Genomic DNA, 25,544 nt, shown 5'->3' with positions numbered 1-25,544 from the left:
AAAGTTATTTTTAATCTTTATATGTTTCATAGTGACTGAGAAAATTCGAATTAATGTATTTTATCAAAGACTATAATATAATAGAATATATTTTTAAAAGCCACGAAAGACATTGGTCTAACCAAAGCTTTAACAAATTTACGATATAAATCTTCATTTCTAAATCTATTAATAATTTATCCCAATTTATGCAAGACGTAAATCGTAATGCTATTGTAAAAACGAATCGACGAAATACAAATAAAATTTTGCCCAAAAAATATCAAGAAATGGAAAAATTTCAATGATCGAGGAGTGATCGAATTCAAATATGGCGCGCATCTTGGGGACGTGCGTAACATCGATATGATTCGACAATCGATGATTATCGATGTTTCACTGTTTGGAATTCGAGAGCATGTTAGAATAAGGCGATCTCTCGAAGAGCTTAAATGCCTTCGATTATTGCAAATGGTCGCTTAATAACAAATGCTCGTGCGCGTCTTGGCAGCGCGAGGAAGCATTTATCTGTCAAAAGTAGTGCCGACCGGCTGTGTATATTGACGAGCCGGTCGACGCGTGTTTATTGAATTTGTAGAGTGATCGTACATAACAAAACTCTCTCCTTCGAATTGCTTCTATTTCTCTCTCTCTCTCTTTCTCTTTCTCTTTCTCTTTCTTCCCCTCTCTATATTCACTCGGTTGACTGTATCTCTCTCCCCCTCCAACTTACGTCTCTCGTCAGCTCGTCCCGCACGCGTGGTCGAGTTTAGTTAGCCGCGCGTACTCGAGGCATTCGTCTTTCTTTACCTCGTTTCGTTTCCTCACGTCGTAAGCCGGACGAGAAGTGCGCACGTCGATAAATAAGAAAATAATAAAAGAGGGGAGGAAATTGACTTGTGATATTATCGCTGTGAGTTTAATTCGGCGTATCACATATTCGTTTTCTTTTTGTTTATTATGTGATTTAAGTTACGATTCGCACAACTTAAGCCAATTCGTAGTGCTAGAAAAAATCTCCAAAAAAATCAAAAATTAGACAAGGGAAAGAAGAAGGAAACAAAAAGAAAGAAAGAAAGAAAGAAACGATAACACAACAAGGAGGAACCGGTGGTGTTGCGCTTCAAGTGGAAAAATGCGAAGGGGACGAAGCGTCTCGTTACGCCGCCTCCTCGTCGTCGTGGCTCTGCTCTCTCTTTCTGCAGCGGCTTACGGTTTGGCAGGTAAGAAATAAGAAAATATACTAAATCAACAATATTTTTTTCCCGCTTCTTTTTCTTTCTTTATGAGATAAAATCGAATTCTCGCTATTGCTCGACCGGACCGACGGGGCCACGAATTAACTTCGTCCGGCCGAACATTGCCGCTTGGGTCACCCCAATGTGGACTCGCAATGGTCTTCTTCCGCCCTCTCTTACTCCCTCTCTCTCTCTCTTTCTCTCTCTCTTTCTCTCTCTCTCTCTCTCTCGCATTTACACATCGACTCTTTTCTCTCCCTCACTCTCTCGCTCTTTCTATTTTGCTCGTTTGTTCGTACTCTGGCTCCTTTTCTGCCTGAACGATCTTTTTCCTCTCTCTTTTTCCCTTTATGTACTTCCTTTCTCTCTCACACTCGTTAATCCCTCGCTTTACTCTTTCAACATTTCGGAACCTTCTACTAACGTTCGTTTGCCGTTCGTCGTCGCCTCGACGAAAGTCGCTTAAACCATTCCAAAGCTATTTTCGTGCTTCTTCCATACTATTGAATCGAGCAATTTCTTTTATTCCTCTTTATTTCCTTTTTCTTCTCTAACTTTTTACTTTTATTATCGTTTCTAATTATTCTCCTATATGACGTTTGTTCCATTTGTTGTTTGATTCATCTTCGCCAATTGGCCGATCTCTTTTCCTTTTGTTTTCTCTCTCTCTCTCTCTTCTCTTATCTTGTATGCGTTGCTTCAAGATATTTCTACGTGTCGTTCGTTTGCTTGTTTAAAAATACGATAATTGATATCGAATGTTCATTTTCCTTGTTTTATTTTACTTCGGGATTCAGATAATGATCGTAAACAATGTACGAACGTTGATCTTTTTCTTGTCTTTCTTAACTCTTTATCTTTTTATCTCTTTATCTCGTATCTTTAAAAACATGGTGATTAGAAACGTTTCTTTTAATTTTTGTTTTCGCGCACTTCGCACGTGGACTGACAGTGGATTTCTCTTTCTTTCTCTCTCTCGCTTTCTCTTTTACGCGTATAACTTTTCTTCACTGTAAAATGCATTTCTCGATTTTTCGCCAATTGAGGAGAAAAACTGGTAATTTTAATGTTGTTTCCACGTTTTGAAATTATATTAATAACATATACTTTATTACATGTTTGTTTAACTGGTAGCTAACCTTCACGTACATACAATCAGTTTTCTTTTTTATTATGAATTTTTTTCTAAAGTTAACTTTATTTTTTGTCTTCAAATATTCAATCGATTTCCATAAAATTTCTTATCACCTCTGATAAGATATAAGGGAAACTGTGGCTTACAGGCAAGTAAAAAAAAAGTTGTGAAATGGACTTTTGCCTTATATTAAAAATATTATTTGATACTTTGAAAATATGAATTATTTTTGGTTGAAAAAAAAAGACTTTAAATATATTATGTATACAGTGTTGAACAAAAGTATTGATAAAGACTACATTTTTCTATAACGTTCTTTGTAAGTCTGTAAAAAATACGATTCTTTATATAATTTTTATTCTTAAATACATTTTTCCACTCTAAAATTTAATGACATTGTAAACTATGGAGATTAAATTGATAAAAAAAATAATGAAAAATATTTAAAGGCCCGTTTTTAGTTAGGAACTATTTTTAACAATTTAAATCTATTTTCTTTGTGTTGTATAGTTATTTAATCTCTATAGCATGCTGTATAATAGTATACAACAAATTAAATAAAGAATCATAATTTTGATACATTTATTGAAGATGTTATAAGAAAATTTATCCTTTGCTGATACTTTTGTTCGGTATCATATATATTACGTCAAGAATAGGCAACTTGTTCGATAATAAGAGTCACATGATATAACATTTTTCATACATTTTGAACACTTATTGTTAATGTAGTGAGTCTTAAGAATATTTATAGAACAACTGTCAATTACAAACAATCAATATTTTCTTGTAATATAATAATCCAAAAAAATATATAAACATATACGAGAATTCGCAATTTAGAAGATTCTAGTCCATTCTAGGTTATTGGCTGAGCTTCGAATTTGTCAATATTTGTAAACGTTTGTATTTGATCTATTAATAGAGTCTAGTCAAAGAAATGTCTAAGAAACTACTTTAGTTGTAGAAATTTCGACACTTTTCTTATACAGCGAGAACGTTACAGCAGACGACAGGCAGCTCATAGCGAGAGGGTTCCAGAATAAGAATCCCAAATATGTATCGTTTATGTTTAGCCAAAAATCATTAATTAAAATTTATGCTAATTTGACTTATTAGTTGTCAAATAAATTTTTAATGGGAAAAGTCGGGTTTAAGAAAAGTATGCTTTTTGTTTATGCTTTCATGCACTATTATTGACGCTTTTTATGGAGCACGGCTAGTAAATTCAAAAAAGTAATTTTCTCAAAAAAAAAAAAAATGAAAACGTAGTTAGTGAATTTTGATTAACCATCGATGATATTTTTTTAAATAAAATAGATAATGATTTATTAAGGTTAAATTTATTTATGCCATTTCCAAAGTACCATGATAGATTAACTCATCATTCCCAGTTAAAAAAGCTTACATAAAAACCTTAGAAAAAATAGCAATGAAACCTAATATTATCTTGGTAAGGAACTGTAGTGTATCCATCGTTATAATATATGTTGATTCTCGTACTTGAATCTCTATTATGTATTGGATTAAGTGAAAAGTTTCTTCGTATTTTCCTAATAGATAACTTTAGTATTACATAACTCTGATAATATGAATCAGATCTGACAATATTTGCATACGTGTTAAAGGTTACATATCATAGAATAATTAAAAAAGAAGTTGTAATATTTGTTTATTCGATTCAAAATTATTGCATCTAGGAAACGAGTGAAAGTAAAGAATAAATTCGATACATTTTAAAATGTTATTACAAAAAAGGGAAGAATGCAACTCAGGTTGTTAACAAAATTTCTGATGTTTATGGTGAACGTGATGCAGTATTAGTACGTATGACACAAAGCTGATTCAGGCGTCTCCAATCCAGAAATTTTTATATTAAAAATGTACCATCTCACTCAGGTTGATCAGTTATTAGAAAAGTCAATGAGATCATGGAAAAAATTGAGCAAGATCGACACATAAGCAGTAATAATATCGGTAAGGAACTAAACGCGGGGCACAAAACAGTTTTAAACTGGTTGGAGAAGGCTGGATACAAAATATAAGAAAAACTTGTTTCATTTTTGCATTAAAATACGAAGAAGTTTTTTACTCAACCCAATGTAGTATACATCGTCCTTGGTAACTTTCGTTTGTTTCATCCAATAAACATAAAACCAACAAAGAAATAGAAATTATATTTAATCTTTATTCTCCTTTATCTTCCACCTTCGCGAAATTGTCTTCTATTTATTTGTCTGTTTTTCGGCTTTTTGCTTGGTCAACATCGTGACGCCGTAGTTCGTCACGCTGGTAAGGCGCCACACGCGTCTTTTTTATTTTTTTTTTATTAGTATCTCTTTCATTTACAAGAATGTTTCTCGCGAAAGTGGGAGAAGAGGAAGATAAATTCTGCTAACTTTCGCTGGTGTTCCTTTTACGAATTGACGGCTGTAATAATATCTCCGCTTACGTAAGGAACCTCATGGAAATCCGAAAGGCGTTTCTCGCCAAACGAACAGGAGGAATGACTTGTCTTTCAAGTATATCTTCGACTTTAAGTCTACAAGTTGAATCTTCTAGATACATAAGTGTTACTTTGTGAAATCCGTTAATTCGTGAAATGATTAGTTAAACCCTGAAATAACTAAACTGTCTTTCTTAAATATGAAAGAAGGCAGAATTAAATATTTCAACTATGTAATATATGAATTTACAAGAGGCGAGTAGCTATGGTATGAAATTGAAATTTGATCCGTAGATTAAATTCGATAGAACAACACGATTAACAGAACATCGATTTTTGAAGTACAAGAAGAGATAAGGACAGATAATTACGAGCATTGTTTATCAAATCAATTAACTTCACAAAACAAAAAGTAGAGAAAATTGATAAAGTAATATAACATCGTCGTACAATTTATTATTGTAAGATTGTACAAATTTTTCTTGTTTATTGGTATTACGTAATTATGAGAAGGAAATTTTTGTTTATTTAAAAAAATTCAAAATTAAATATCAGTAAAAGACTTTCATATTAAAATTTAAGGATATTCTGCAATGGGGAGTTAATTGTTTTGACCTGCGAATGATTCATTTGTCTCTCTTTTTGGTTTAATCAACTAAAATCATATAAAATTTATGTTTTTAACAATTCCTACCGAACACGCATTTCGATTATCTTCTTTCACGACGTTCTTGTTTCCGGCGAGAAGAGACATATTGCGTGGGTAGTTTTAATGAAACTTCAGTTATTATTTCAACTGCTGTCCTACGCGATTTCATTTATGTAACGATAAATCGTATCCTCCGAAGATACTCGATCGAGTTTCAAGTAGCTGGTGTGTCTTGTACGATTCAAGGTCTTCAAAAGCCGGATCGAACGAAACTTGCTTCAAGCTAAACTCTGTAATCTAGAAATCGAGATGCAACTTGCTCCGAGCTACATTCGTTCCTTCGTTATACGCTGATACTTATACGACTAATCTTTTATTTTTTATTATTTAAAAAAAATTGTTTTTCATACAATTATTCTAAAAACATAGTTAACACTAGATTTACGGATAGTTTGTTCATTATTTTTTAATGACTTATAAACATCGTTTGAATGAAGGAGATTAAGTAGAGAGGATGAATTAATATTTACGTATATTTCATTACCTAATTAAAAACCGACATATGTTTTTTTAAAAAATAATATTTAAGTTTTATATATATATAGTAACCAAATTTTTAATGAGTCAAATTGGCTCAGTCCGTAAATCTAGTATTAAATAATAGAAAAAGATTTTTAACGCTTTGGTTACTATCCAAACTCACAGAATTTATTTTAACATTTACAAGATTCTACTTGCATAGATTTAATACATATAGAAAATAAACTGATTACGAATTTATGATAATGGTCAAAGTGTTATGTATATACATGTATGAAAAAAGTCGAATAAATTTATTGGTATAAACAAATTTCTTATAGCATTTTCTGTAAATTTGTAAGAAGTACGAATCTTTATTTAATTTGTTTTTAAAGTATATTTATCCAGTCTAAATTTTAAGTATATGGTTAGCTATGAAGATTAAATAATGAAATTAGAAAAAATATTTATTAACAGTTGACAATAACTTGTAGCTGAAAACTGTGTTTATCATCATTTTTTTTTTACTGTACACTAATTTAATCTGTATGGTTTATAATATACCTTCACGTTAGACTCAAGAGATATATTTTATGAAAATATTTAAAAAGAAATTTTCTTTTTTAAAAATTTATGTAGGATTTTATGAGAAAATTGAGTCAATATTAATATTTTTATTCGATACTATATATATATATATATATATTTGTTGCTGTTGTCATGGTTTCTTCTTGTTGTGGTTTCACATTATTATGATTGATGAAACAGGAAAAAAGTGATAAAATTTATTTGTTTAGATTGTTTATTCATATCACTTTTATGATTACTTTCAGTGAATTGTCATGAAAAGTTAGTTTCTATATTTTTCTTTTAAAATCTTGATTAAAAATGGTATAGTACTCGAATATTTCTTTACTTTCTCTTTTCTTTCAAATTTTTAGTCGTTTTAATTTTTAATCGAAATTTTTCGAATTTATCATTTCCATACGTATGTATATAAAATTTATAACGTATAATAAGGAAGTTGACAGAGACAATAATACTTACTTTCGCAAGGACAGTGCCAGCTCATCGATGATAAATGACCTAATACGATAATATACTTCATGCGTTTGTGTGCACGTCTATAATGATCCAACAACGAGAGTTTATTTTTTTTTTCATCTTGTCATTTATTTCCGTGTTTTTATCCAATCAAATTAGTTTCTTTATTCTGTATCGTCGTTATCGTAGAAATTTACGTTTTTGATTATACGCAGCTCAAAGATACGTTGTTTCTTAAAAGAAATGATATTTCATTGTTAATTATTTGATATTTTGTCAGATTAACAAATAACAGTAAGTACTTAATTCTATTTATTTGGTCAGTATTTCTATTAATTAATAGTTAGGATTTTGTAAGTTAAATAATTGATCTATACGAATATTTTATCAGCATAAATATTAAATTGTCCAATAAGTCCGTGGGTTTTTTTCTAAGTAAATAACACAGCAAAAATTGTATTAACTTATCGGTTATTTAATAATTAAGTATCGGTATCAAATCGTGTTTCGTTAATGCAATATTATTTATTTGATCGATATCATTTTTAACTATTTGTCATCTATTTATAATATCGACAAATTATTCTATTTACAAATATTTTAGTTAAAATACTAATAGTTATTTTATTATAAGTATATAGTAAATATTTTACTAAGTCGAGTAAAAAGTTTCTCCGTACTTTCCTACTAGATGACTTTAATATTGCATAACTCTGATAATGTTTATCAGATCTTGCAAAACTTGCGTGCGTTTGGAAGCTAACATATCGTAGAGTAATTAAAAAAAAAGTTATGATATTTGTTTATTCAATTCAAAATTATTACGTCTTGAAAATGAGTAAAAATAAATAAATTCGATACATTTCGAAATGTTATTACGACAAAGGGAAGAATGCAATTCAAGCTGATAAAAAAATTTGTGATGTTTATGGATATGATACAGTATAATTGGAGAAAGTTGGATACAAAATATGGAAACAAAACTTGGTTAACTTTTGCATTGAAATACGAAGAAATATTTTACTGAACCTAATATTATAAATACCTGTGATAATTTATTTAAAACACTGATTTACAATGTTTAAAAATTTTGTAAGTATTAGCCGATTTTAATAAGATAATATAAATGTTGAAAATGAATGTAAATATGATTATTTATGTTTATTAATTGATCGGTAAGCTTATCTCGTCAACATTTTATGAGTTTTAATTTGTAAGGTGTTTATATGATTTACTTTCATTGGACAATTTAATTTGTTCATTAATTATTTGACTAAAGAAATTGTGAAACCAGAAAAAATCGTTTATATATCGTGATAATAGTTTTATTAACAACTTATATTTAACGATGCTTTGCTAATAAAAACATAGAATGTAATTTATTTGTTTTTTGATGAATATTAGAAAGTTTTCTTTGTATTATCTTATTCGAATGCCGAGCATTAAATAAATCGTTATAAATAGTCTTCCAAGTATCTTGTAAGACGAGTTTAGAAGAGACGTGTATGCACATATGGATACAATACATAATACCTTTGAATGCCATTATATCAGCTATTGACTCGGAAAAATTGTCACTTCGCATAATCTTTGCATGTCGTTCAACTCTAATTATACGATCCGACGTGTCCTCGTTTCTATTCAAAGAAAAACACATATATTGTTTAAAATTATATTGAGAAATTAAACATAAAATCTTCTTAATTTTCTTATACATTAAATTACGTAAAATTTAATTACTTGTGCGTTGCAATCGTTGATCGATTCTGTATAAAATTATTTGAAATAGAATATTTTTCACAGTTTTCACAGTTTTCACGAGAAAAAAAAATAGTTAGAATGACAAAACGTTCAGATAATGGGGCTTGAATAATAAAGCCTCTATCGCATAAGAAAATAATTTCTATTCATTGCATTTTAATATAAAATAAAAAGATTTCTCAATTGGTTTCCTGTTTTTCGTGAAAACCTTTGTTTGTGATGAATGGAACGCTTTTCGCTACGTTATCATGGAAAATTTCGACTTGCTTCCTTTCTGTTCTCCCAGTGACGTCGTACTTACGCACATACATATATATGTATGTATCTGTGTACGTGCTGATTACGAGATATTCAGTAATTTTGCGAATTTCGTTACGCTGGGGATTTTAGCCTTTTAGCGTTTCTTTCTTCCAAGGTCGTTTTAAGATACAACGTTCATATTAGAAAAAAACTTTCATACTAGTCAAAGTAAATAATTCTTGTTATAAACGTCTACTAAAAATTAATTTAATGATTTCGATGAATTACCATTTTTCCTAATAATTTAATTTTTCCTATTGTTTGTACATTTCCTCTTACTTGTAGTTCCTAATAATTACGAGCGATATACATTGTTACATTAGATAAATGTATTAATGATTAGAAAATTATGATATTTTTATTATGCTTAAGAAATGTAAAATTCTGGCTGTATTCGAGAATAATTATTTTTCTAATTTAGTTTTTTTTTTTTTATAAATATTATTCTCTTGATATAATTAATAAAAATTAATTTCTGCAAGAATATTTTTTTAAAGAAAATAATATCTATAAATTAATAAGCAATCGTATGTAAGTTTATGGGTAACATTTAGTTTCATCCATTATTTCAAACAATTAACACTCCTATAATTATATTAATTCTATAATTATATTAAACTAGTGCTAAAAAACATCGCTAGTCTTTCGAATGAAATTCGAAGACTAGACTCACACTTACCAATACTATAATCTTTATTATGTTTAATATTCCTTTCAAAATTATTGCATCATAGATATTTTCTTTTTTATCGAAGAACCTCGATCAACGTTGATAACGCCATTGCTTGATCATACATCATATTATATCCACAAATACATATATATATATATCTATATATAGGTTTGACGCGTTGCAGGGTGTGATCGACATGTACTTTTCAGAATGAAAAAAATCTTGTACAAATCCTTGGTTCGAAATTGATTTCAATTTATTTGGAATTATGATGCACAAATTAAAAAAAAAGAGAAATATAGTTTTATGAATAGTATATATAAAATAACGAAATTGTTTATGAGTAAATTTTAATTTAGTTTTAAAATCAAAATCGAATATAATACTGCACTATTTTTACATTTATTAATATAATTGAATTGATTTGAAGTCTCGTGTAAAATTTTTCCTCTAACAATGAAGTTCACAAGTTTAAATAGTCTGATCAATGTAAAAGAATAAATCGATTTAAGGATCAATATAACGATGTCACATCGACTGTTTTTTTGATCGAATTAATATGACATCATTTAAATCAAAAGTAACTCCTTTAATTTGCTTGACTCAACTTCGGCGATATTTAACCCTCTCCTTTCCCTTTCTATAGCGTCGTACTCCACTTGATAAAACGAATTCGTCTCAATTAACTGATTCAGCCAATCTCGCCATCGTCACGGCTTGTTTCGATTGAACGAAAATATTGAGCAGTTTCGCGTATCTTCGCCTATGTTATTCATAAAACAAAAATTCCATCAAGTGAAAAAGATTTTTTTATTAACTTGATCTTGTTATATTTAAATTCGTACGAATGATATCACAAACTTATGATTTACGTAACATCAAAAATAAAAATTGAAAATTTTCGTAATACGTAATACGTTCAGTCAGATTACTTATTTGTGCGAATTAAAATAATGTTTCACATAATACCATCTCTCTGGTATAATTTAGAGAATCAATTTGTTCCCATGATCGGGGATAAGACCGATCGATATCTTGGAAGCGTTCGATGCACGATAAATTACATTTTCATATAATAATAGTAGCCGGTTCCCAAGATACTTAGGAGAATCCACGCTTAAGCGGGAATTTCACGTTCTAATCTTTTCTCGATCGCGTGCCGTGACGGCGTCGTTTCCGTTTCTTTATTTTAACCCTCATTAAATGACGTTCATGCTCGTCCTTGAGTTCTCCTTCGCGTGGTTTCTCTACGTTAAGGTATAAAACGATATGAACTAATTTTCCTCATTTATTTTCTTTACTTATTAGCAAAGAGATTCTTCTCTTTATTTTTTTGTTTTTCTTTATCTCATTCTTGTTCTTCGTTCATTCGATGGCCCTAGTCAACGTTGTAACGATAGGATTAAAGTCCATGCGCTTAATCACGTTCGCGTTTCCGGTGCGGCATTTGAATATCGCTCGTGACATGTCGAATTTTAAGTGTTATTACTCCTAACACGTCCCAAGACCGTTGCAGTAGTCTAACAAACGTAGCAATTGATAGTTGAGTTATATATATATATATAACGTTTTTTAAACGTTTTAAACAATTCCGAATTTACGAAAATAACTTGCTCATTAAGTTTAAACTTTTTCACATTTTTGTTACGTACCAAATTTAATCCTCTATAACGTTATAAAACTTCCAGTCGCACATTTAAATATATACCTAAATATATTTTTGAAATTTTATTTTTTTCATCAATATATAAAATGGTTTGTTAATTTATATATGTAAAATATTTAAAAATATTTTCTTTAACTCTTACACTTAGTTTTATAAGTATATTAATATTATATTATAATGAATATACCGGATGTTGGAAATAAAATATTACAACTTTTTAGATCGATAACACGAAATTGTCAAGAAAATAATTATTTAAATAAGAGTCATATGATTTCAAGATAGAAATATTATAATATTTATTATTTTTTTTTGAGTGAATATTTCAATGTCACTTCAAGGTCAATTTTTTTTTCTCTTTTTTTTAATAGGAAATTATACGTTTTATTCTGATGGAATATTTCACGTAAAAAATATAAGTAAATTTCATCTGAAATACTTTTTCTATTACGAATCCGAAAAAAGAAATATAAAGAAATTTATTTCAAACTTATTTAAATGTATGTAGGAGCACATCCTGTCTCTATCTACTAGTGATTTAAATATGATAAATTCTAAGTTTTAACGAACGAATGTAATATATATAACTATATGTACATAATATTATAGGTAGCAGTTTTATGAAAACAAAAATATGATATCATCGATTTCTTTCTCTTTCTCTTTCTCTTTCTATCATTGAAGAGTTTCATTTCTTCTTTCAGTCTTTCTCTCTTCTATTTTCTCTTCGTTATAACGATACGTATCAAGTCGATTGACCTCCGGCTCCTCCTCTTAGATAAATTAACTAGAAAAAGAGTTTTGTGCCGCTTGCTTTCAATTGCTCTCTCTACCCTTCGTGTTTAGACTTTTATTCACTACTTGCTTGGCTGGATGGATGAGAACGACTATTTCCTTCGTTGACGTGTTCTTATTGTTATTATTGTTACTATCTACAAGACTCGTTATCTTGCTTGTATTCCCTAACTCGACTATGTATTCATGAAAATACATACTAGCAAGTAAGTAAATAAGTAACTTCCTAAGCTAACTAATTACGAGTTTTGTTTCTCACTTTCAACAATTTTTTTTCATTTTTATTTCTTTCATGAAAAGCGAATAAGGCATCTGTATTAGGTCCAGACACCCCCGCCCTCTCTTTAAAAGACAGACAGCTAGACGGTGAGAGAGAGAGAGAGAGAGAGAGAGAAAGTTTAAATGGTGTTATTCATTAACCTTTTGGTATTCGACTTCCTTCTCTTTTACTTAACCAAATGAATACGTATACCCTAGAGCAGGGGTGGCCAACTTTATTCTATATCCGATCGACTTTTTGTCTTAGAAATGTTTCACGATCTATCTACTAAAGTCTTGCCATTGAACACATTCAAACATGTGTCTTGTACATTAATAGGTGACAATTAATAAATATAAATAAAACATCATGACCAACGTGATACATGGTTACATACAAAAAATCAGATTGAATTTTTTTTTCTTACAATATGATTAATGGAAAATTTGCGTCTACATGTCTTCAATCAGGCATTCAGACAAAAATAATGATAGGAAATTAGTAAGTAAGGAACGTTGTTTAGTCTTCGTGAACTTTAAATATGAAATAGCCGATTCACATTAATATGTAGTTTCAAAACTAGACGAGATATATTAGCAACATTTGGTGATATTGGAATATTTTTCTCGATTGATGTATTTCTAAAAATCTTTCTCAAGTTCTTTGGCTTATAAGATTAAATTAGTTTGCAGAGTTTTTATTTCATTTTATAACGAATTTTTTTCAATCTTAAATGTGCCAGAAATCGTCTCCTAACAACTATAAAATCACTATGCGATCGATGTGTTGGCCACCACTGTTCTAGAGAATAATGATTTTCACACATCGTATGATTTTATATACGATGTACTATTTACATATTATTGTTAAAGTGTATAATTCAGTTAATTCATGAACGTTTTGTACGAAATAACTAAGTGTTTTAAGAAAATTTCTATTTAACCCTTTGCAGTTGTATGTCAACTCTCAGCTACCAAAACTTTTTTACCGTTTCAATTGTAAATCTGCTCTCAGCCATCACAGCAAAGAATCATACGACTGATCTTATATTATATAAATTTTATCTTAATCTACATTTAGAGATACATCTTATACAAGGTGTCAGCTAGAAGAGAAAACAATACGCCTATGTCACATTCTATGTTTGTTCGGAAATTGGAACAACTTGTAGGTGATTTTAGTTGTGGAGCATTTTTAAAATCAAGAAGATCATCGTCCTTAAATAAAGAGGAAAGGTTTAATGGCAAACTACATATTTTGCGGCACTGTAAAAATGTAAAGAATAAAGATTGTTCTCAAACAAAAAAATCTAGGGCGGAAGACGCCAAACTAATTATTTTTGCGACATATGTTCTCGAAAATCAGGGCTTTATATTGGAGGACTGCTTTGAAAGATACCATACGATGGAGAACTATAAAATATTATTTTTACATAAAAACATTATATTAAAAGATATTATTATGTAAACATATATCTAATGTTTAAAAAAGAATTAATGAATTTTATTTTTCTTTCATGATCTTGCATATTATGTATTACTGTTCGTTCAATGAAAATTAATTACGATCAAAATGACACCTATGTATAAATTTAATACGACCGCAAAGAGTTAAACATTTTTATGATCGTGCTATAAATATGCTTATTTCATTGATAAAATTTTATATTTAACATGCATACGCATGCACATACACATACATGTCTGAAATATTAAATTTCCATACCCCGACGGGGTAATTTCGAAAACTAACTCTACATCGAAAAATTCAACACAGTAACTTTTGAACGATGATTAAGGTAACATTCGTCGCGATTATTTAGCAATTAAGTAGACATTTTTATGGAGTTTCATACTAAACTTATAAAAGTAAGAACATTATATCCTAATTAAATATACTACACGTATACACACATTATTATCTCATTAATAACATGGCTTATGAGTGTGCATATACATGGAATATTTGAAATATTGTCTTGAATTTTTTAATTAGAAATTTTCGGATATCAGTTTATAGGAATTTTTTTTTCATCCATTTGACTTCAGTAATACGTAGTATAAATTTGGTCCAAACCATTTTGAACACCCTATATACGTTTACTTACGTATTTAAATATATATGTATATACTATAATATATTATATGCTATTTGTGCCAATATTCTCGCCTTTTGCTGTAACTAGCGACGAGAAATCCTCGTGTATGAATCTATCCTACCGATGGTATAGTGATGCTGATGATGATAATAATAACAATGATATCGTGATTTGTAAGACCCCTCTATGTTGAATCGAATAAACGACGATTTATTTCTCTATTAGTTTAGTTAGTTATTATTTTAAGTGCATATTCTTGTGTTGTATATCCTCGGTACATACATGTAGTATCTACGTATTATATTATCACCGTCGCTTATCAATGTGAACGGAAAGGTGTTGTATCGTTATCGTATTATTAAAAAGAAAAATCAATCAGACCGGTCGATCATTTGAGCTATTCATAAATCAAAGTAATTGACTTCACCTAAAGAATTTGTAAAAATTATATTAACTTTTTATCTTTGGAATAAGTTTTCCTAATAATTTCTAATAAAATCTTTATTAGATCTGTAGTTAAAAAATAGATGATTAGGAAGAATGTACAAGCAGCTGACTCGCCGGGTATAATTGCAATACGGTAAAAGAGAGAAAATCCATGCGGATGTGGTCATTGGAAGTTGAAGTGGAAGGCTGACCTGTCTCTCCGTTTAAAGTCATCACTTATGGCAACTCTCTTTAGCAGGTAACGACACCAAACGACCAAGGCCGTGCAATTCTTCGGACGCGGATGTATCGTGCGGCGAGAATCAAAGATGCATGGAAGAAAAGAAGAATGAACGAATAGAAGGTGTGTGCCAATGCTTACAAGGTTACGAGTTCGCAGAGGATGATGAGTGCAGGCCTAGTGTATCGCAAATTCCAGTCAATTCGCCAACCGTTAGACCAGATCAGACAGAAGAATCAGGGGGTATGATCTTTTACAATCTTATTCCTTTTTTTATCAGATAAAATAAGAAGAAAAACAGTACTTGAAAGGTCTCTATTAAAATGTTCCATTTTTATTACGTTTCGTTGTCGCTAATTTAGCATGAAAGTAGTCTAATAGTTATATTCTTTTAATGTATATCGATGAATTAGAAAATAAATAAAGCTCAATTAAAATGATTAAATAAATATTTTATAAAATTATTTATATATAATAATAATAATAATAATAATAATAATAATAATAATAATAATAATAATAATTTAAAAAATTATTATTATTATATTTATAAATATAGAAAGTTACAGCTCATGTTTTTCTTGCAGCAGTTTTACACAATATGTCTTATATATATTATACATATACAGTCTACATATACAGTCTACTAAATAAGTGAACAAAGGATTGAATATAAATGTCATATTTATGTGTCACTGCTGGTCTATAGATAAAATGTTCGTTTTTATTGTTAGATTATACGTCATATATATATGTGATACATTAAATTAAAAGGGCCAATCAATGGTGTCATGCATATTAGTTGTTACTAGGTCAAAGCTATTAACTCCATTTTTAGAATTTCTACAAATTTTACTATCAAAGTATTGGATTAAAATTTAACTTCTTTTAATATTTCAAATAAATCTGTTTAAAATAAGTACCTTTAATGCCATTAAACGAAAATAATTATTATGGTCGTTATATAAGAAATAATACAACAATATATGTAACCTTATCAATTTTTTTTACTTTTTGTTTTGTGGAGTAAATTGATATGGCAAAAGTTATTCATACATGAGTTAGTTTAGTAATATGACGACTTTAAATAATTTAAAAATCATTTACTATATGAAAATTGTTACAAATAAAAGTTATATAGTTTTCAAATGCTCATACACTACTGTAATCGATTTGTTCATACTTTAATTTTTGTATATGTAGGTCACTTTCAGTTTTTTAAATCGAATGTCTAACGATTGGTCATGTTTAAAAACACAGTCTTATGTTAGACAAGATCAAATATAAAACAAAATTGTAAAAATATCATATAATTAGATAAAAGTTTATAGTGATTCCTAAAGTTTTTTTTATTTGCTTTTGAAATATTAAAAATATCGTAAAAAAATATGTCAGCGTGCCGTTCCAATGTGTTACATCACAAAAAAGCACTGCATTTAACACTAAACTTACCATGACCGGTCAAATGACCGATTATTAATTTTTGGAGGAATTTGTAGTATTTGCTGAGTCTAAAATTCTTATTGCATAATATATTTTTTGCTATACAAACATGGTAAAATATATAACTTTTTGAAGATGGATCATTTGATTCGTTGGTAGTAGAAATAGGTATATACAAAGTTTGGTACATTTAGTGTTAAACATATTAATAAGATTATCAAATATTTATAAATTATATCTATATAAGCTAATATTATATTTTTGTTGCAGGTAGTTCAGTAGCTGGCCTCTTAATACCAACCTTTCTCATAATAATCGCTGTCGTATTATATTTCGGTGCAAGACGGTACAGATGGGTCCAACGATTTCGACAATACCGGCAAAATTACGGCAACGTCCTAGTCACAAGAGATGACGATGACGATGATGATCCTCCAATAGCGTAAGAAGAGACAAAAAAAGTTTAGAAGATAAGAAAAAGAAGAATAAGAAAAGAATATATGTATAAAAAGAAGAAAAAAAGAAGAACGATCGATCAAGACTCACCTGCTCGCATAATGAAATATAGATTTATCTATGGATCAACGATCAGAATATTCAAGTATTTCAGAATTGAATGTTCCGATCGTCTCAACAAAGTAAATATCGTTTCTTTGTACGTACGTCTTGTATGTTGCTCTCGTAAACGAATTTTTCTCCTTATATTTTATTATACATAATGAGAAGAAGGAGATTTTCGATCGAGTAACAACGATTAAACATAGTAGGTGAAACAAATCGAGAAGCCAAATGTAAAGAAGTACTTGAGCGAGTAACGATTTTCGATACTTTTGTCAACGTTAGTGGTACGTGCCTTTTCTCATGGCTAGTACACTGTTAATTGCATTTTTTTAAATTCTTTGACTAGTGAATACTCGTTTCTCATTCAAGTGCAGCTATATCTATATTTATAAAAAGTATATATAAATACACACATACATACACACACACACATACATATAGAAATGAAAAAGAATATATGTGTATATTGAAATTTGAGTGGGTGCAATGCGACGAAATGCGTATTTGATATTCTCTTTAAGATATACTATTATATATTGGGTGCATGATTTTTTATATTGATATTAGTAAATTTGTCAAAGTAAATTTTATTTCGATATAAAAATATATATGTATGTATATGTACAGTATAATTATATATATATACTGTATATGTACGTGTATATATATGAAATATATAATATAAGAATATAATATATATATTCTTTGTATAAACTCGAGACAATTAACTAATATTATATATAATATAATACGATCGCTTCCACTATATAAACAAGATGAGAACTATAATAGAATCGTATCGAATATTGTTATCTTTCATTTTTCATATGATTGCGAATTCCTTATTTAGTAACGCGATGAATGAAAAATATCTAATGGAATTGGCCGTATTTTTTGAAATAGCATATTGCGTTCAATCTTATCCAATATTGAGTTTCGAAAAATTTTTGGAATACTTGAACTTTTTAGCAAACTATTTTTCTCCTTCGTGTATATAAATTGAGCCTTTTTTTTTACAATGCCGTAATTAACAACTTTGTTTTTATAACAATCGCGTTACATTCAATTGATTAATTGTTCTCTCATCAAGTCTTATTCCTTGGAGAATAATTCTAAATTCGGGTGATTCATAACGATGTGTCTTAAGACGTTGTCGTCGTTTACCAAAGAATCCGTGAATTTGAGTTTAGTATTTGGTCCCTCGTCGAACGGATGGTGTAAAATGATATTCTAAAATAAAAAATAAAAAAGTAAACGAGAAGAGAAGTAAAAGCATGGATGGAGTTAACTTTCAAATTACAAGACATATGGGAACACCTGCATTTATACCAAAATGATATTGAATTTCATAATCGTGCTCAATGTCTTTTTCTCTGTAATATAATAAGAAAAATTTGTAAATATTCTTCTTTAACAATCGCGGCCGTATACTCTTGCCAATGAATCGTGTCCTATATTTTAATCTAGAGGAAGATTATATTCTTGAGGTGCATGAGCTTCCGCTCACGGATAATAATTGTGGAGCACTTGCGACATATTACATTTATATATATGATATGTATAATTATATATATGTAAGTTTATATATTTATGCGCATATATATTTATATATATTCGTACTAGATATATCAGCCTATAGGCTGAGTAAATAATTATTACCACATAAATAATCTCGTTATTTTTGATTTTACGGAAAACAATGATCAGAGCCAACTAAGTTATTGCAAGAGCATATCTGACAATAAAACGAATGTTTTCACGACGTTACTTTTTCACGAGATTTCAATCTATTGGTACTTTTTTAAACGGAACCTTAAGATTTTTTATGTATGAATTGATTGTTCTTGCTTTTCTAAATGATATAAAAATGTTAAAAAAGTAAACTAAACGGTTTAGAGTGGACTACATATTTACGATTTTATTCTTTTTGCAAATGTCCACGCACATGCATTGTTGCAGTTGTGAAAAATATAATCCTGAATATGTAAATATTCACATTATGTGAAGTAATTATCTTATGACGTTGTATCATAATATTTTTTTATTTAGTAAAGTATAAGGAATCATTTCATGTAGAAGAAATCATAATTTTGTTTTTTAATATATACTAATGATTGAATTTAATATAGAACCTGGAAAAATTTGTTCAATATAGTAACTTTACCCCTAAATATTTGTTTCATACAATATAAAAAATAACCGTGAAATTTCAGGTGGTAATTGTTACCACCGACTCACCTTTTATATATTTACATATATATACGTATACATACATATATACGCGTGTAACCTATTCTTGTACTCTATCATTTTTGTACAGAACTACGCACTATAAGCGAAATAGATACAAATTTTGGCTATTATGCGCAGAGTAAAAGCGGATTCGTCTGCATTACGGCAAGATTTAATATTTTTATAGTTCGCAAGTTTAAACTTTAGTGTGTACGAATGATACCTGCGAATTACTATTATTATTATTAATTATTAATTATTATTTTATTTTATTATTATTATTATTTTTAAGTAATCTATTTGCCGCAACAAATTATATATATTCTGCAATAAGATCAATGAATTACTTGAAGACTCTTTTGTTTATTTGTTGTGTCGTGCATCTATCACGTTGTCGTCAATGTCGCATCGCAGTGATTTGACTGAATATCGTAACTGTTAACTGTTTTTAGCAATAGCCACGTATACGCAAATTTTCATTAAAATATGTTACATACTTGTCACAGTATTATTTATCCGTATTTCGTCAAGATGATCTTACAATTGCTTAGTTTTGAGCTTCCTTTGATTCTTTTTAGGAATAAGATGTCGTATATTTTGTGTATCCGTGGTTTTTTTAAGAAGTTGTCATTTTGACTCTGTGATGTAAATTATGTTATCTTTTAACGGATGTTTGTTGTTGACTGATACACTATTTTTTTCGGCACAAGCTCGATATTCACAAATTTTTTCATAATTAATGTGTGGCGTAATACAGATATTTTTAATATACTTCTCCGTATTTGAATAATATTATAATTATACGTAAGTCTATATATAAAATTCGTTTGGTTCCAAAAGTACGCGCTCACCGTTTGAACTGTAAGGTATATTTTCGGACCTACAGTTAGTTCATTGGCATTTGCGGAGAGCGCCTAAAAATATTTCGTTGCGTAAATTATTTCATTTGTACTGTAATAATAAACATTTTCGAACTTCTTACTAAAATAACTCACTGTCTTGCTTGAAAAAAAAGTTGATCGTTATAAGTATAGTTAAGGATGCTGTTTGAAGGTATCAAATGACGAATACTCGAAAGAAATCATTTTTATATTTGTTTATGTTGTACGCAAGTATCGATAATATAATTTACATTATTATCATGATGTAAGATATACACTCAGGAAGTTCGTTGTGTTCGCTCTAATATCTAATATATTATAATTTTATTTGACGAATTGAAACGTGTAAGTAACATCTTTATAGGAGAAAACTATATTATTTATCGCTCTTAAGAAATAATTTAATTCGAGAGGATATCGATAATCGTACGTGTATTTACAAGTTTAATCGACGAGATGAAGGCTAAAGGTCTCTGCCATCGTCGATTATATTTTCTATGTTATCTTTACGTCTCTAAAAAAAATAATAATTAAGGCCGCGTGAAAGAAATCTCAAAAGTTATCGTAGTTTAGAAAATAAACTTGTTGATAGACAACTAAATCGTATTAGATGAGGTTTTTTATTTCATGCACATTATAGAGATCGTTTAAAAAATATAGAATTTCACTAATATAGTTAGATCGACTACTTTGTTTGATAAAATAGATATATCGTTTTAATTCTATGGGAGCGACGATTTAAAAATATTTTTTACTTGAAATGCGTTTAATATAATGATTTGATTTTCGGCAACCCTGCATAAATAAAAAAATAGGAAAAGAAAAAGAACGAGCGCTTTTTCTGCAATAAGTATCTCACGCAGGTATAATTGAACTTTTGTTTCTTTTTTTCTTATTGCTAATCGTTTAATTCTGTATTGAAAATTATTTTACGATATTTCTTTTTCATATTGTGTAGTTAATCAAAATGAAAGACATCAAAGAATTCGCTAAACCTTACACAATATCCATCTACATATAATTCCTTTTGTCACGAGCCAATATCTTACGAGAACCTTCGTATGTGAACAATCAACATTGAAAACTTAAAGGAATACTTAGGAAATCTTTAAATTTGCTCTGTGACCGATTTTCTTCCCATTTTTCTTCAAATTTTCATCCCTCTTTTACGACGAGTATCTCTTTAATAACCGGTATAATCTTGCCAAGGTCCACTTTGTTGTCTGTAATGTTGTCCACTGTATGGAATTGATTCCGGTGTTCTATAATAAACAGTTCGTTGTCTGTCGTTTGGGATAGCTGGTGCTGGATCGAACTGAGGGCTCGGTACAAATGGTTTTTGTTGTTGCTGGCTGATTGGTCTGGAGATTTTGTAATTGTCTTCGGACGGTTGCAAGACCGTGTCTCTACTGAGTTGTCTGTGAAGAGGCAAAACGAAACCACTCGGTAAGTTGGCTTCTTGATTTAATGTCGGTGTCAGGGCATCGTTTAGCGTGACGTCATACTCGCTATCCGGAATATCCTGAAGTTTATGCGTCACTTCATTTATCCTTTGTTTCACTCGGTAACTACTTGGTCCGGAAGGTTGCTCGTGGATGTCTTCCTCTTTGTAAGTCGAGCTATAGAGATTGGAAGTTTCGGTTACGGGTTGTCTGCTTTTGTTACGAATTGGTGATCCCGAAGACGTTGGTATTATACCATCGTTGTTTTCTTTGTTACTGATAAATTGTTCGGTAGACCACTTGTTGTTACTCGTCGGTATTCCTAGGTCAAGTGTTTTCTGAATTTTTTCATAAGATTCGGTGGAAGGTGTTTTAGGTATAGGATTTAGTTCTAAAGATTTCGTTTCTTCATCTTCGCGTTGTCTTTCGACAGGTCTACGTAATATCGGTCTAGCTATAGTTATATCATATTCTTCCTGTCTCTGTTTTTGTTGAAGATCGCTTTGAATTACTTTGTAAGCGTCATACGTTTGCTTCTCTTCTTCGCGTTTACTATCCTGACTAATTCGTTTGCTTTCTTGCTCAGGAATATAATAACTTTTGTGGTTTTCTTCATGTTGTTGTTGCAGACTCGTTCTTTCCGTACTTCTGTCCTCCTCTCTTCTTGGTGCTTTCGAACCAACTGGCGAGAGTCCTCTAGGATTAGGAACTCCACCACGTGATGGTAAAAATGGTCTCTTGACGATACGTACGGTTGTCCTTGGAGGAGGAATTGGTGGATCCTCCGGTTCGTCATAATACTCCGAAGAGTATTCCTCCGAGTAAGATGATGTATGATGTTGTTGCAGTTGAGGGTTTCGATGATCTTGTTCCTCCTCTTCTTCTTGATCTCGTTCTTGGAAGGTTGTATAATGAAGCGGCTTGATAGATTTCTCACCAATATCTTCTTCTTTCTCTTCGAGTGATACCCGAGCACCATTGTTATTATTGTTGGTGTTATGCGACTGAAGTGGTCTCGTTGGACGTTCTGGTCTTTCGAAACGATCTACGGGCATTTGCTTTGTTTCCGGTTTCACTTCGTGCACCACCGGCATTTCCGGCATGCACGTCGTACTCGTCGTTGAGATCGGTCTTCTAGATGTCTCCGTGCTATCTGATAAATCCTTCGATCTGAAGGACGATCGAGATTTCTCGTCTATTGTTTGTCTATTGTCTTTTTCTCTTTCTAGAGGTCGATTCGAAGAATATGGTCTCTCTATTCTGTCAGCGTCTTGATATCTTCCACGATCGCGATCCAAGGATCTCGGAGCGGAGAGATCCTTTCCACGATCAACCGATCGATCTCTACTACGTTCCAAACTACGATCCCTTTCTCGTTCCCTCTCGTAGTAACGATCTCTCGAGCGATCGGGATGCTTCCTGGGTCGTATATCGTCTTCATCCTCGCGATATCGAATTCTGTAATTAAAAAACACGTCTTTATTTACTTTCTATGAAGACTAATACAATCACATGATGATATGACGAATTAACGATTTATTCTTAAATCAATATGGTGTTTGATTCATTCAAGAGATAGCCGTAAATAGTTCAGCTTTGTGTTACTAATTGTAAGTACGTCATTAGTCTTCAGACGAGTAATGCGGATTAACGAGTTAACGTCGATGAGTAGAACTGTATCTGTGTTGTGTACGTTACCTTACCTGAAGGGTCGATCTCGTTCTCTGTCCCTGACATCGTAGAAATCACGATCTCTATCTCTTTCCCTATAACTCGGTCTACGTCTGATTGGTCGTCTCATTGGTCTGACATCTTCTAGCTCGTCGTCGTAATAATCGTCTTCAAAATCCACCGGTCGTCTTCGTGGTTCTTCTGAAACATTAAACCAAATTATTTAAATAGATTTGAAAATAATTTCAATAAAAGAGAGAGATTTTACCCGAGTTGTTTTGTAGTACTTACTTGACTACCGCCCACCATATCGATTGAAACAAATTGCAAAAAGATCAAATACAACTATTTGCAATAACAAAAAACCATATAGAAAAACAAACAACGGAAAAAGAAAAACTTTTTCTGTTCAACACGCTCGTTAATCTTAAGAAAATCTACCTAAACTGGTGTAGAAACAAATATAAATCGATCAAGTGGAACGGGAAGAACCGGCTTACCAGTAGATTGCGCAGACGTGGACTTATATGCAAAGCGGTCTTGTTCGGATAATGGTACCGGTCTTCGAATTTTAGGAGGAGCCCTTGGTCTGGAGTAGACCGAAGTGATTGGAGCAGCTGGTTTGACGAGTCCTTCGGTAATACTGACCGCTCCTTGACCTGGCAGAGCACCGGAGTCTTTATCATCGTAATCATCCCTGAACCTAAAGCATTAGATAAGACAATTTTCTTACATATTTGTCAATCGTACTTACTCAAATCTTCAACTTACCTTTTATCGGAATACCTCCTATCGTCGTTGTCTCTAGCCCTCGAATCGATTCTTCGATCATCCAATTCTGGGTCCTCAATTTCTCGCGATCTAGATTGTTCTTGTTCTCTATTTTTCAATCCTCTGGTCTCCTCTTCTGGTGGATCTCTTTGCCTTGTTTGATCTCTTCTGTTATTTCTAGTTGGGTATCTTTCCCTAGGAGGAACGTCTCGATCTCTTTCGTCTCTGATAGTTGTATCCCTGGATCTAGTAGTATCTCTATCACGAAAATCACGATCTCGATCCCTGACATCTCTATCTCTATCTCTTCTATATTTCCTATCTTCGTATTCGTAATCATCGCGTCTGTCGTATCCACGTGGTCGTGTGTATTCGTCATCGTAGTAATCCTCATCGTAATACTCATAAGGTCTCCTTCTTGAATATGGTCTTCTTCGTCTTAAATCTCGTTCGCGAGAAGAAGCTCGCCCATTTGACGAGGAAGCCACTGTGACGGGTGCCACAGTCGTTGTAGTCGTAGTTGATGTCGAGGTCGTTGAGCTGGTTGTCGCCTTGTAAAGGGCATCGTTCCTGTGCCAGTACTTCTTTGAGTTGGCGCAATCGACCTCGGACACGAAATGGCAAATGAAGGTTTTTTGGTCGAATGCCGTGAAATTTGCACATAGGAAGTCGTAACGAGTGCCGAAAAGACAGTGATGATAAACCTATCGAACAAAAATTTATTTCTTTTCTTTACTTGACTCACACGTATAGCAGGCGAAAGTTAGTGAAGTATGAAAAAAGTGCACTTTTTAGGACTAAAGTGACTTTTTTAGGACTAAACATTGGTCAGGCTTTACAAAAAACAACCAAAAACATCATTCTTGCCCTAAAATTAGTGGCGATGAAAAAAAACAAGCATTGGTAAGTGTTTTACTAACACTTAGCGTACGTTCTGCATAAAAGGTATTAATGTCCCGCCGATAGTGTGTTAATAATATAACACAAACATCTTGTTCTATAATCTCTCTTTGATAACTTCGATAATATTTATCTGATATGATTTTTTCTAGCAATTATCAACTTTAGCTTAAGACATATCGGAGTAAATTTAATTTATTTGTAAATTGTCGAATGATATTTCTAGATTTCACTTTACATAAATTTTTGTTATGATCATAAAAAAACTTGATAAAATATCTTTTAGATTTGAGGAAACTGTGAAACGAATGCTCGACTTTTGAAACGCTTTCTTTCGCTCTACTTCCATGAGATTACTTCTTCGCATGCTGCTGCTCAGAATCTCTTAACCGCTGTATGTAGTAAGTCGAAACC

At 30.9% G+C, this 25,544-nt stretch overlaps 2 protein-coding genes across 5 annotated transcripts in view; one reads left to right on the top strand and one right to left on the bottom strand.

Moving 5' to 3' along the window:
• The first annotated feature begins 531 nt into the window (after window positions 1–531).
• On the top strand, window positions 532–17,667 carry LOC122513893. Of its 2 annotated transcripts, none has more exons than XM_043630452.1 (3): window positions 532–1,202; window positions 15,245–15,472; window positions 16,943–17,667. In XM_043630452.1, exons 1-3 carry the CDS (start codon window positions 1,115–1,117, stop codon window positions 17,116–17,118), a joined length of 492 nt encoding a protein of 163 aa, XP_043486387.1. In that variant the 5' UTR covers window positions 532–1,114; the 3' UTR covers window positions 17,119–17,667. The 2 variants fall into 2 exon arrangements, with proteins under 2 accessions (XP_043486387.1, XP_043486471.1); XM_043630536.1 differs by having other exon boundaries at window positions 533–1,202; window positions 15,248–15,472.
• A 3,825-nt stretch (window positions 17,668–21,492) lies between these two features.
• The window catches only part of LOC122513450 (zinc finger CCCH domain-containing protein 13), a 28,166-nt gene continuing 24,114 nt past the window's right edge, over window positions 21,493–25,544 (bottom strand). For all 3 annotated transcript variants that reach the window (XM_043629850.1, XM_043629929.1, XM_043629985.1), the window contains 4 exons: window positions 24,231–24,934; window positions 23,960–24,162; window positions 23,492–23,660; window positions 21,493–23,246 (listed from right to left, as the gene is read on the bottom strand). In XM_043629850.1, coding sequence (XP_043485785.1) covers window positions 21,530–23,246; window positions 23,492–23,660; window positions 23,960–24,162; window positions 24,231–24,934 — 2,793 coding nt within the window. In that variant the 3' untranslated portion in view covers window positions 21,493–21,529. The remainder of the gene's footprint in view (window positions 23,247–23,491; window positions 23,661–23,959; window positions 24,163–24,230; window positions 24,935–25,544) is intronic.

This window comes from Polistes fuscatus, unplaced genomic scaffold (genome assembly GCF_010416935.1).
Source record: "Polistes fuscatus isolate 324 unplaced genomic scaffold, CU_Pfus_HIC Scaffold1, whole genome shotgun sequence".
NCBI lineage: Eukaryota > Metazoa > Arthropoda > Insecta > Hymenoptera > Vespidae > Polistes > Polistes fuscatus.
Note: the sequence above shows the minus strand (reverse complement) of the source record. Positions and strands in the feature narration are given on the sequence as shown.